Source organism: Taurulus bubalis (assembly GCF_910589615.1).
Source record: "Taurulus bubalis genome assembly, chromosome: 2".
NCBI lineage: Eukaryota > Metazoa > Chordata > Actinopteri > Perciformes > Cottidae > Taurulus > Taurulus bubalis.
This window is the reverse complement of record NC_136590.1, coordinates 45881785-45895425: the sequence shown is the minus strand read 5'-3', so window position 1 is coordinate 45895425 and position 13641 is coordinate 45881785. Positions and strand designations below refer to the sequence as shown.

The 13641-nt window shown below is 42.4% G+C and overlaps 1 protein-coding gene and 1 pseudogene across 2 annotated transcripts in view; both read left to right on the top strand.

Annotated features, from left to right (window-relative positions):
• The first annotated feature begins 6033 nt into the window (after positions 1–6033).
• The window catches only part of LOC306754046 (NLR family CARD domain-containing protein 3-like), a 134308-nt pseudogene continuing 126700 nt past the window's right edge, over positions 6034–13641 (top strand). Inside the window, exon 1 of the transcript in view lies at positions 6034–6322. The product of the transcript in view is annotated as an NLR family CARD domain-containing protein 3-like (transcript). The remainder of the gene's footprint in view (positions 6323–13641) is intronic.
• LOC306752935 (protein NLRC3-like) lies at positions 6453–10886 on the top strand (the record flags this gene model as incomplete). Its single annotated transcript, XM_079236769.1, is given in 7 exon segments — positions 6453–7960; positions 8055–8228; positions 9043–9216; positions 9340–9513; positions 10090–10136; positions 10294–10838; positions 10842–10886. Coding segments are annotated over 7 exon segments (2667 nt in total), but the record flags the coding sequence as incomplete, so codon positions are not given.

The following is a 13641-nucleotide window of genomic DNA, read 5'->3' as shown; positions in this document are numbered from 1 at the left end:
TAATAGAAACACAGTTATCATCATTGATGTATTATTTGTGTCTGTATGTTTTGATATTCTGATTGTGACATCATTATTAAATAACCCAGAATATGATTATGGTTTCTCTTGAACACTGGAATTAATTAATAGGCTCAATGTTTCGGGGGAAATTGAGGCGACATAACTCATCAAAGCCGACACGCAGGAACGATCAACGATGTCTTCTTGATAGTTTGTTCTTGTGAAGGGCTGAATGATATGTCCTATGCTAAAGGAGCTAGTAAAGGAAGCATTGAAGCTCCTTTCCTTTGCATTTAGAGAATTTGAACAGCTCTCATCATGGCGGACACTTAGAGACTTCTGGGTCATTTCACTCAGTTAGGAACCTTCTGAAGCAAAAAGGAATATTCAATGAGAGACAGCGAGTGTGATTACTGGCAGCGTTGAGTCTGTGGCGTCAGTCAGGTGTCAGGACAGCGGCGAGCGAACGTCACTCGTTAAGCTCCCCTGGCATGTTAGTTTAAATATATTTTTCCGTCTCATATTGACAAGTTATGAACTTGTACATGTGCAATTGTTGAATAAAGAATAAAAAAATAGCACACATTGTTGGTACGACCGGTCAGCTGCCGTAAATCAGTTTTATGATCATAGTATGGATTTTAGTTCAGTCAAGGAGGAGCTGCGTTTTCTTTTATCAATACCTAAGAGTACAAATAGATAGATAGATATATAATATGTGTCTTTTTGTAGACTTAATACCTACAATATGCAATACTGCTGTACTATACTGAATATTGTTTTGCTACTACTACATTTAACGTCATAAAATATTACACTTATATACCATAATATGTATAATGTACCAGCCTTTTTTTTAAATGTATTTGACCATATCAGGTCATACTGTTATACTACCATTATGAGACTTTCCTTTGAGGAGACAGCACTGTTACTCTAAGCTGAACAATTAATAATAATAATAATAATAAAAATAATAATAATTAAAGCTGCGAGCAGCTGAGAACGGGTCCTTGCTGGATCCCGGCACGTTTGGGGTAGCCGGCGGGTCACCGACTCGTCTCTGAAGGAAATCGGCCAAACCCATGCATGGTCTCAACAAGAGCAGGGACCAGCAATTATTTTTTACCGTTTACTTCTGGCAGTGCAGTAGAGCTACTTAGGTTTCAGCGTCACTGGCATCCATCATGGTTCCAAATTACACGGGCGAAAGGCATGCTGGGAAAGACTGTCTCAGCGTTGGGCGGCGAACAGCTGTTTGTGTGGCGTGTCTTCCGGTCTGTCTCTTCCTCTTCCTGTTTTGTTTTGTGCGCGAGCGTTACCCAGCATGGGCGCTGTCATTTTTATTTGAATCCGATGCAGTTTGGCTGCTTTCCTTTGGCCAGTGGGTGGCGCTATGACAATCTGAACATTTGTCATGTACATGTCCTCAGGCATGGACCAGTATCATGCATGAGTATTGGGGTAATAGCATCATGTATGGAGGAGTTACAACAGCTTTCTCTCATATAGCGGTTAGCTCAAAGTAGGCGCGTCTTTGGGTCCTCGTCACGTCAAAGCCGTAGAGTGAAAACGTTGTGACAGCACACCCCATACTCCTGAGAGTCTTGAGATCACTTGAGAACAGAATTTAAGTCGATTGTATGAAATTTGTAGGAGTAGTAGTATTTGGCGTAAATGCAAATATATGCTAAAATTAGCGTAAATGGGCCGAAAATGGCAAATTGGCCGAGGTACTGTAGCGCCCCCTATTGTTCAAATCGGACGCCTGATTTATTGCAAGCTAGGGGATGCGATGTGCACATATATAGGAACTCAGGTACTAAAGGACCACAACAAAGTACCCTCTTTGTGTTGTGTCTCTTTGTGTTGTGTCTCCCTCTAGTTGTGTGTCTCTTTGTGTACGTATGTATGCATATATATATATATATATATATATATATATATATATATATGTATGTATGTATGAGTTCTCTCTCATTGAGTCTCTTTCACAAAGGTTCATGTCTGAATGAATCTGTGAGCTCATGTAAAAGTCTCCTCTGTCTGAATGTGTGATGTCATCACTTTAACAAACACATGCAGACAGCAATGGTTCATATTGATGTTTAAATGTAGCAGAACACTGATGGGTCTGACCTCTAGCAGCTGGACCACATGAAACCTTCCTGCTGGCTTCATTCACACCTGTGGAGGTGAAGTCATGTCCTCTGTTCAAGCCCAACACAGTGTGGAGGGTTGATGTTCAGGGAGGAGGAGCTTCATGTTCTCCGCTTGGTTCCAGTGGGTCAAAGGAAGCAGGAAGAAGCTGAGGGTTAATCTTTAACATGCTCATAAAGTCATGACACATGATCAGCTCTCTGAACTGAGTGCTGCAGGTTCACACTGGTTCATCACAGTGTTGGAGTGGGACTCACACTGGTTCATCACAGTGTTGGTTTGGGACTCACACTGGTTCATCACAGTGTTGGAGTGGGACTCACACTGGTTCATCACAGTGTTGGAGTGGGACTCACACTGGTTCATCACAGTGTTGGAGTGGGACTCACACTGGTTCATCACAACCTGAACCTGTCTGTCTCCATCAGGGGCTGCAGGTGAACCTGTCTGTCTCCATCAGGGCTGCAGGTGATCACCAACATGAACAGGTTTTACTCAACACTTTTTTCCTTCAGCGTATTCACTCTGACTGACTTCATGTTGACTGTTTCTCTGCTCGTTCACTTGAACCTTGACTCTTAATAAACCTATAAATCTATAAAACACATTCAGTCGTTAGATTGAGTTCTGATACTGGACTAAAGTCTGGACTTTGGTACTTCAGGTGTTTTATGAAGCTCATATTTCATGTTTATTGAGACCTCTACTGGTCAAAGTGCTCTCAGAGATCAAATATCTACTCTGTTGATTAATAACTTCATCTATGAAGCAAGAATCAATGCATGCCAAGTAGTCTGGGGACCAGATCCACATATGTGGGGACCAGCTCCAGATATCTGGGGACCAGCTCCAGATCAAAACAGTGTATCTGCATTGTGATATGGCATAATCCAGATTGCATAATGAAATACAATACAATGGTTCATGTTCAGCTGAGGTTCATTAAGCCTAATTACTTCTTTTACTTCTTTATTGTATGGCTTCCTTGGTGCAGTGTGAACCTTGTTGATTAAACGTCATCAGTTCAAATCCCTTCTGTCCAAGAAGATGCTACGTCTCACATAATTACAGCTTCTTTAATCATAATCTTCAGATTCTCAGCACTCACACACATTTTCAGGAAATCTATGTCAAATATAACGTTTCTGTATTGATCCTTTTCTTGTTGATAGCTGATAGTTTTTCCCAACAGCTGCTCTGGCTGAAGATTAAAAACAGAATTCCCCTCCCTGCTGGTCTTCTTCTCTGTTGTAGGACCCATCAGAGAGCAAAGTCCCCTGGACCTGAACCTGAACCAGAACCACAACCAGAACCTAGACCAGAACCTGGACCTGGACCTGAACCCAGCTGTGTGTCCATGAAGAGTGATCGGTCTAAAGACGATTTTATTGACTTCAAAGATGGACGCTGTTCATATGACCCGGAGTAAGGTCTTAAAACAGATGAAACAGATGACTAAGTGTTCTGATTCTCACTTATGAAACATAGAATTGGTCGTGCATCATTTACAGCAGCGGTCCCCAACCCTTATTGAGCCACGGTGTGGGCGAAAAATATGACGTAATAAATATGACGTAATGAATATGACGTAGTAATATGACGACCGGCATAAAGATAATTATAAAGTGGAAAAAGATACAACTCACCATTACGCCGAATTAGTGGAAGCCCTGAGCTTGTTTCTCTGCTACGAGCCGGTCCTGTCTCGGGGTGACGGGAGACAACGACCTCCAATGTGTGTTTATGTCCAGTCTACTGACTCTACTCCGCAACTTAAACCTTTATGTGCACTCTGTAATTTAATTAAAACCTGCTTCACAAAGACAGGATGTTGAAATGGAGGCAGGGTTTCAGAGCTTGTTTGGCGATCTCAGTACACTCTTCCTTGATTTTAATCCAGAACACTGAGTTGAAACAGACTTTTTGTGTCAAGAGGTTACGTTTGAGGCTACGCACAGACGGACGTAGCTGGTCATTTTTCAAAATAAAGCATTTTTCCGACGTTTTATTTTTTATTTTCATAAATTCTTTCTCTGCGGCCCGGTACCAAGGGACCCACGGACCGGTACGGGGATTGGGGACCGCTGATTTACATGACAGAACTCAATATATCTTATTAACTGCTCAGTAGGTGCTGTATGAATCATTAACTGTAAACAGCCTCTGGTGCAAACACAATGTGAGTTTATTTCTCCACAGAGTCGACCAGGAGAGGTCAGAGTTTCAGATAGCTGCAGAGTTCTGGAGACAGAAGACTGGGACGAGCTGCAAAAGACTTCAGAACAGCTCCAGAGTTCCTCCTCTGTTGCTCTCCCTCAGGTTTCTTCTCCTTTTTTTCCTGTGAACGGGTTTTTACTATCTTTATTTGGGGGAGTTTTTCCTGATCCGATGTGAGGTCCCGGGACACAGATGTTATGTGTACAGATTATAAAGCCCTCCGAGGCAAACTTGTATTTGTGATGTTGGGCTATATAAAATAAACTGAATTGAATTGAAATGCCCATGTAAGATGTCAATCCTCAGTGCATCCTTGACCAGACTCATAGCGATTCTGTGTAATGATGCCTCTTCTCTGCGCAGGGAATAAATGATTTCATAGACAAGTTCTGGTTTCTCAATGTTCATGATTTCATCTTAAAAAGACTCAACACCGAGGTGAAATTTGCCGTTACACTACGGAGACATCGGACCCAGCGGATCAATTAAAAAAGTCCTGCAGAGATGAGGCTGCTCTCAACGGGCAGCAGAGCGCTGACTGCCCGCTGAGAGCAGGACCTCAAATCTCTGAAACCGTCGGCGTATATTTTTAAGTAGGCTGAATCTTGACAGACCGACCACAGATTTGATGCTTAAACAACTAACTTCTCGCCTGAAAACATCTTAAAATTACATTCCGTGACTCAAAATCACGGACAATTCTCATCCACCATTGTTCCCTGTTGCTGGTGCGAAATGCATTCTGCGATATTGGCTGTCCCAAGTACGCACAAGTCACCTCTGATGCATCTTGGGTCAGATGGGCGAAGCAAGTCACGTCCGGGCATTTGGTCTTGGGACTAGCTGCACGGGCACTAGGTCTACATTCAGAGGTCTGGGAACAAGTTATAACGCTATGCAGACTAGTGGCAGATGTCTGGCAGATGTCTGGAGGCAGAGTGCAGTTTGATGAAGAGTTAGTGGTTTTAAAGAGTTGCCTGTTGGAGCGTTGTCCTCATGAATCCTAGTTTTTCTTTGGTAACTAGGCTTTATTGTTGGGACTTAAATGAAAATGACAACACTTTTACTGTCCAATAAAACCAGTGGAAGCAGAAAAATAAATCTTGTATGTTCAGAAATCCTTTGTGTTTTGTAAATGTCAGTGTTTCTATCAGGTCACAGCAGCAGAAAGAAAAGTCTCCTGAACCCAGCTGTGTGTCCATGAAGAGTGATTGGTCTCAAGGTCGTCTGATTGAATTCAAAGATGGATGCCGTTCTTATGACCCAGAGTAAGTCCTTAAAACAGATGAAACAGATGACTAACTGTCACACAGATGGTCGTCCTTCATCTCCAGTCTTTAGCATCTGGTTTATGAAATGATTAATCATGACATAACACAACATCTTTAACTTATTGTTGTATTTGTGTTTTAATATCATGAACAATAAACAGTCTGTGGAGCAAACACAATGTGAGCTGATTGTTCATGACTCCTCCACAGAGAGGACCAGGAGAGCTCAGAGGTTCCCAGAGGTCCGTCTGCCCAGCAGCATCAAACACACCTGGACTCCATATTTATGGTCTGCACATGTACAACTACTTTTACATCTATTCTGTTCACAACCATCTCCATGTTGCACTCTTTAGATCAGTGGGTTGTCAGTCTGTCCAACATGGATCTGATGTTTGCTTCCATGGTTTTAGTTTGTCATTCATATAATATTCTGTTCCAGCTGCTGGAGGAGAACATCCTTACTTTTGTGAAGAACGAGCTGAAAAAGATCCAGAAGGTTGTACATTCAGATTACCCAGAATTCTTAGACATTCAGAGAGAGGATGAGGAGGTGTTGGATGGTGAGGATGAAGAGCAGAGGAGGAGGAGCAGAGAAGCATTTCTGAAGATCTCACTGCACTTCCTGAGGAGCATGAAGCAGGAGGAGCTTGCTGACTGTCTGCAGAGCAGTAAGAGGATTTCTCTAAAGATTTAACATGCTGGATAAATGGGACGTTTACTAATGTCTCAAGAGATGGACCAGAATATATTCATTGACTCATTCTTTGAGGAAATGACATGTTGAAATCTATTCTTTGACTCAAGGGAGTGGCTGGCATTGGGAAAACAGTCTTAACACAGAAGTTCACTCTGGACTGGGCTGAAGACAAAGCCAACCAGGACATCCAGTTCACGTTTCCATTCACGTTCAGAGAGCTGAATGTGCTGAAAGAGAAGAAGTTCAGCTTGGTGGAACTTGTTCATCACTTCTTCACTGAAACCAAAGAAGCAGGAATCTGCAGGTTTGAAGAGTTCCCGGTTGTGTTCATCTTTGACGGTCTGGATGAGTGTCGACTTCCTCTGGACTTCCACAACAATGAGGTCCTGACTGACATCACAGAGTCCACCTCAGTGGATGTGCTGCTGACAAACCTCATCAGGGGGAAGCTGCTTCCCTCTGCACGCCTCTGGATAACCACACGACCTGCAGCAGCCAATCAGATCCCTCCTCACTGTGTTGGCTTGGTGACAGAGGTCAGCGGGTTCACTGACCCACAGAAGGAGGAGTACTTCAGGAAGAGGTTCAGAGGTGAGGAGCAGGCCAGCATGATCATCCCCCACATCAAGACCTCACGAAGCCTCCACATCATGTGCCACATCCCAGTCTTCTGCTGGATCACTGCTTCAGTTCTGGAGGACGTGTTGAAGACCACACAGGGAGGACAGCTGCCCAAGACCCTGACTGAGATGTACATCCACTTCCTGTTGGTTCAATCCAAAGTGAAGAAGGTCAAATATGATGGAGGAGCTGAGACAGATCCACACTGGAGTCCAGCGAGCAGGAAGATGACTGAGTCTCTGGGGAAACTGGCTTTTGATCAGCTGCAGAAAGGGAACCTGATCTTCTATGAATCCGACCTGACAGAGTGTGGCATCAATATCAGAGCAGCCTCAGTGTACTCAGGAGTGTTCATGCAGATCTTTAGAGAGGAGAGAGTACTGTACCAGGACAAGGTGTTCTGCTTCGTCCATCTGAGTGTTCAGGAGTTTCTGGCTGCTCTTCATGTCCATCTGACCTTCATCAACTCTGGTGTCAACCTGCTGGCAGAAGAACAAACAACCTCCCTGTTGTCAAAACCTGAACCAAGACATCTCTACCAGAGTGCTGTGGATAAGTCCTTACAGAGTCCTAATGGACACCTGGACTTGCTCCTCTGCTTCCTCCTGGGTCTTTCACTGGAGACCAATCAGACTCTCCTACGAGGTCTGCTGACACAGACAGGAAGTAGCTCACAGATCAATCAGGAAACAGTTGAATACATCAAGGAGAAGATCAGTGAGGATGTGTCTCCAGAGAAAAGCATCAATCTGTTCCACTGTCTGAATGAACTGAATGATGATTCTCTAGTGGAGGAGATCCAACAGTATCTGAGTTCAGGACATCGCTCAACAGATGAAGTGTCTCCTGCTCAGTGGTGGTCAGCTCTGGGCTTCATCTTACTGTCATCAGGTAAAGATCTGGAGGTGTTTGACCTGAAGAAATACTCTGCTTCAAAGGAGGCTCTTCTGAGGCTGCTGCCTGTGGCCAACGCCTCCAACACATATCTGTAAGTACAGAGATAGTTAGATTCATAGATCATAACTTAAATACGCTGCTATCTTTTCCATGTATTATTTTTTTCTTCATCATTGTCTCTTCAGACTGAGTGGCTGTAACCTCTCAGAGAGAAGCTGTGAAGCTCTGTCCTCAGTCCTCAGCTCCCAGTCCTCGAGTCTGAGAGAGCTGGACCTGAGTAACAACAACCTGCAGGATTCAGGAGTGAAGCTGCTGTGTGCTGGACTGGAGAGTCCACACTGGAAACTGGAGACTCTCAGGTCAGATCAAGTTAGTTTGTCTGAAATTATATAAATGTGTCTCTAAACTATCACCTCCATTCAGTATAAACAGTCTATCTTTCTGAATCTATGACTTTGTTCATCAGGAGGTCAGATTTCATAAACCAATTAGAGGAACTAGTCTCAGAGACTAAACTAGAGAACCTTGTAGAATAGACACATTTGATCCACAGTGGATTAATAGACGATGGCAGTGTTTGAAACTCCATTTTCTTTCACAATATTACATCACAGGGTCATCTTGTTGTTCCTCTCATTTAGGCTTTAAGATAATATATATATATATATATATATATATATATATATATATATATATATATATACATATATATATATATATATATATATATTTGATATAAGTAATGAATGAGAAATGCAGGAAAAGAGACTGAAAACTTGAACGTGTCTCTACAGTGACGATCTGCTGAGAGTTTAATGGTTGTTTATTTCTGATTTAGAACGTAACAAACATTAAATCAGAATATGAAGTTTAATTTCTTGTTTTCTTTCACTTTGTTCTCTCTCTCCCTCATCAGGAAAACAACAGAAAACCATAACTGTGTTTTTTTTATATTCATCCAGCCTCCTGATATTAATACCACAGTACTTCCTGTTTCCAGTAGAGAACACTAAACTGGATTATGCTATCTTGCTCAGCAAGAATGTTATCCACTTTCACTGAACAAATCATCTTTGTTCTTTCTGATTCTACTTTAGTCCAGACTCATTATCAAAGAGGATTTCATTTGAACATGTATGCTATTTTTCTTCTTGTTGATTGTTGTCTCTTCAGACTGAGTAACTGTAAACTCTCAGAGAGAAGCTGTGAAGCTCTGTCTTCAGTCCTCAGCTCCCAGTCCTCTAGTCTGAGAGAGCTGGACCTGAGTTACAACAACCTGCAGGATTCAGGAGTGAAGCTGCTGTCTGCTGGACTGGAGAGTCCAAACTGTAAACTGCAGACTCTCAGGTCAGGATTCATCAACATGTAAAACTAGTTGACACTCAAATCCTGATTTACATTCATGGATAAACTTGTATCCTCCTTAAGATTGTCTTAAGATGTGACATGTGTTGTTTTGTGTTTTTGCAGGCTGTCAGGCTGTCTGATCTCAGAGGAAGGCTGTGCTTCTCTGGCCTCAGCTCTGAGCTCCAACCCCTGCCATCTGAAAGAGCTGGACCTGAGCTACAATCATCCAGGAGACGCAGGAGTGAAGCTGCTGAATGCTGGACTGGAGGATCCACACTCGAGACTGGAGACTCTCAGGTATGAACAGGCTGCCAACACAGACCATCAGTCTGATAGAGGAGGTAGAGCTGGAAACCTGTTCTCTGTCACACTGTCAGCCTGGTTAATATGACCCTGACATGCCAAGCTGACCTCAAACTATCAGAGACTCATCTAACTGTTTGTGTCTCACATGATGTTGCACGGTGTATCGATACTAAAAGGTACCTGTACGTTAAAAATTATACAATTTTGCATACTTTTAGTATCGATACTTCATTAAAATAGTGTGCGATCAGATCACACTCAATTTTCCGCTGCCTGCATGCTGCCTGCATGCTGCCTGCATGCTGCCTGCATGCTGCCTGCATGCTGCCTGCATGCTGCCTGCATGCTGCCTGCATGCATTAATGAGCTGTCGTCATCAGCCAATCAGAAGAAGCTCCATGAAGTAACAGAATATGAGCTGATGAATAATAAGTGGTCCATGTGAACATGAATAACAAAGCTCTGTGCATGAGAGTGATGTCATGTCCATGTGAACATGAATAACAAAGCTCTGTGCATGAGAGTGATGTCATGTGTCCATGCTGCTCTGACTCCTCCTCCTTTCAGGGTGGAGCCTGCTGGAGTCCGATGGTTCAGACCAGGTCTGAGGAAGTGTAAGTGTGCTTTGAGTTTGATTCATGAAAACATTCAACCATCTTCAGACTTTGACATCACTCATTCACATCTCTGATGTCATCATCAACGTGTCACTAGATGAATAGATGATAGATGAATAACTGCAGCTGTATTGTGTATTGTTCTCTCCATCAGATTCCTGTGAACTCACACTCGACACAAACACAGTACACAAGAACCTCAAACTGTCTGACAACAAGAGGAAGGTGACATATGTGGAGGAGGATCAGTCATATCCTGATCATCCAGACAGGTTTGATGACTGGCCTCAGCTGCTGTGTAGAACTGGTCTGACTGGTCGCTGTTACTGGGAGGTCGAGTGGAGAGGAAAAGTTTCTATATCAGTAAGTTACAGAGGAATCAGAAGGAGAGGAAACAGTAGAGACTACTGGTTTGGAATGAATGATCAGTCCTGGAGTCTGGAGTGCTCTGATGGTGGTTACTTTGTCTGTCACAATGAGACAGCAACACCCATCACCTCCTCCTACTCCTCCTCTGGTAGAGTAGCAGTGTATGTGGACTGTCCTGCTGGCTTTCTGTCCTTCTACAGAGTCTCCTCTGACACACTGATCCACCTCCACACCTTCAACACCACATTCACTGAACCTCTTTATCCTGGGTTTGGGTTTGGGTTCTTGTCCAGGTCTGGTCCCTCAGTGTCTCTGTGTTCTCTGAAGGATTGAGAGTCTCCTCCTGGTAGAGAAACGTTCTCTCTGCTGTCCAGATAGTTCAGCCTGTACAGGATCACACAGCTGATGTTAGTTAGCAGCAACTTGATCTCTCAGTGGTTGTAAACAGGTGCAGCAGGTGAGGGGTACCTGAGCTGGTCTGGACTTGTGGTGTTGCAGATGGATGTCTGAGAGCTGAGCGAGGTCCATGTAATGACCTGGAATGATCTGTTGACTGAGAGAAGCTGTGGAACATGTTTCACTTTGTGTATAAAACTCAACTTTGTTGTCTTGAAACATTTGTTTTGTGTGAAGAAAAACCTACGAATGTCAAACGAGAGTCTTTCTGGATCCGATTCAGCATCTGTGGAAAAATAATCACAACTTGTAAAGAGTTGTTTTGATTTGAAGAAACTAAATTCATCATCTTTTATCGTCGTGTAACAAATGAACAAACTTTGATAAGTGACGTTGAGATCAAAATAAATCAAAGTTTTGGATGATTCTAGATAATAAACCACATAAACATCATGTCAAAGCAAAAATGTCCTAATCCATCACAACAGTGTATAATTGAAGGATTTGTTAAATCCAGCTTCATTATTCACATTGTATTGTTCACTTTTACTTCCATTCATCACTGACTGTGTGCTAGTTTGGGGAAAACTCATAGAAACAAATCAAATGTGACAAAAGAAGTTAGAACCAAACTACTGATCAAGAACCAACTCAGCTGTTTATTCAATGAAACGCTGCAGAATTCAGAGAGTTGGTGGATTTTCAACCAGCAGAGATCAGGTATCAAGTGAGAAACTAATGAGGACCTGAAAAAGTCCAAATGATTTGGGAGGAATCTGCAGGTTTAAGGACTGATGTCAAAGATCACTCGTGTTAAAGAGGTGAACTTGTGGAGCAGCTGTAGTGAGGAACTCAGTCAGGTAGTGAGACCCTAAAGCTCAGCGTAAAGCGTTCTGTGGTTTGATCACCTGAATTATTATTATTATGAATGCAGCTCGGTCTGCTCTGATAACCTTTAGCCATAGAGCCTCGTTAACAGTATTTCTAAGTGTTGTTTACCATGGTAACTGTTTAGGAGACATCCTGCCTGATGTTCCAGCAGGAAGACCAGACAGGAACCTTAGAAATACATGTAAGAAGTCTGTCATGAATTGTAGAAATAGGAGACAACAAAGAACCAGGAATTGGCTTTTTTAGGCTTCTTTCAGGCTTCTGGTTTGTTGGTGATTTGAACTTTTATGGTTTTTTACATTTTATCTTTTCTTTTCTTTACTTCTTGCATTATCCGTTGTTATAACCTTTAACCGTGTTATTGTAAAAGCAAATAAAACTGGTTTGTATTTTGTACATTCCAACCAAAGTCCAGTCTTGCTCGTCTCTGGAGGCGTCTGGTCGTCTCCATAAGGTAAGAGAGCTCTTCTCCTGCGATAGGCTGACAGGAGTGAATGATTGGTTCTCTGCTGATGGTTCCCAACCACACAGGGTTCCTCCTCCAGTGGTGGCCCTTTAAAACCTTTTAAAAACCCACCTATTTTTAGGCCCTTTCCTCAAAATGTCATACCCAAACTAAAAAGGGTGTATCTCTGCAACCACTAGGGCTATTTGCATAATTTTGGTTATAATAAAAGGTACACATGTGAGATTTAGTTCAGATGTGTAAATATCAGCCTATATGTTACTGGTTAAGAGTAAATGAAGATGACACACATACAAAAATGAAAAGATTTCAGGTCCGCCTAGAAAAAAAGCACTTTCAGGATGATTATTTCTTTGAAATGATGCAGCTGTAAGGTCCAACTCTAACCCAAATCAACTCTAACCCAAATCATAACACAATATGTGAACATTCTCTCTGCAAAGGTTGACTTTGATAAAGTGAAGCAGAACAAAGTTAGAGAGGGTTTTCGAACAGAGAACATTCAGGCGAGGACTCCAAAATTTGCATGGGGCACATTTGCACACATCTGCGCACATCTTTGACATTTGAATTGCTTCACGTACCAAGCCATATATTTCACTTGGATATTACTTATGGTGTTCAATACATCCAAATACAGCAGTTTGGGGCATTTTTTTCATAAAACAATCTATGATTTACAGTTGTATATAACAATCGCTCTGTCCCCCTCCTTTCAAGGGGGTGGGGCTTATCTCTGTGTCTGTGAAAACATTTACTATTTCCGCCATTCACCATTGAATTAACCACTAGTTCTGCTTTATACTTGTTGAGGAAGTCCCACAAACGTCAGAACATCAAACGCCCCTGTGTCTGGGTTCATAATATTATCCGTAGTCGCACACAGCTCCGAATCCTCCAGGACAAGTGTCTGAATGAAGCCGCTTCCAGTTTTTTTGCTTTGTCGCAACCATTCGCGTCTGTGCATTGACTTAACATGTAATCTGGTCGCGCGAATATTTTGCACACGTCTGTGTGCAGCGCATCGGGGCGGAACTCCGCTGTGCGCGATACAGAGAACCGAGAAGTAGACGCAACCATGTAGAGACAGAAATGACATGCTGTCCTGTAAATACGATCAATAACATACGGCCGTTTAGTTCGTTTAATAGCAGAACAAGATAGCAACCTGTTCTATAGGAAATTACTAGTCCAGCCACTATACTTGTTTTTATACTGCTATAAAAACAAGTAAATAGACTATTTATTTAGATTTCTCTCTGATTTTAAAAGTGAGATACAAATTCAGTTTAATATTACAGGTTCAAAACTATTCAACATGTATAATATGTGGGTTATCCTCTCTGTGGAGGAGGTGTAGGCCATAATCCAGACTGTACT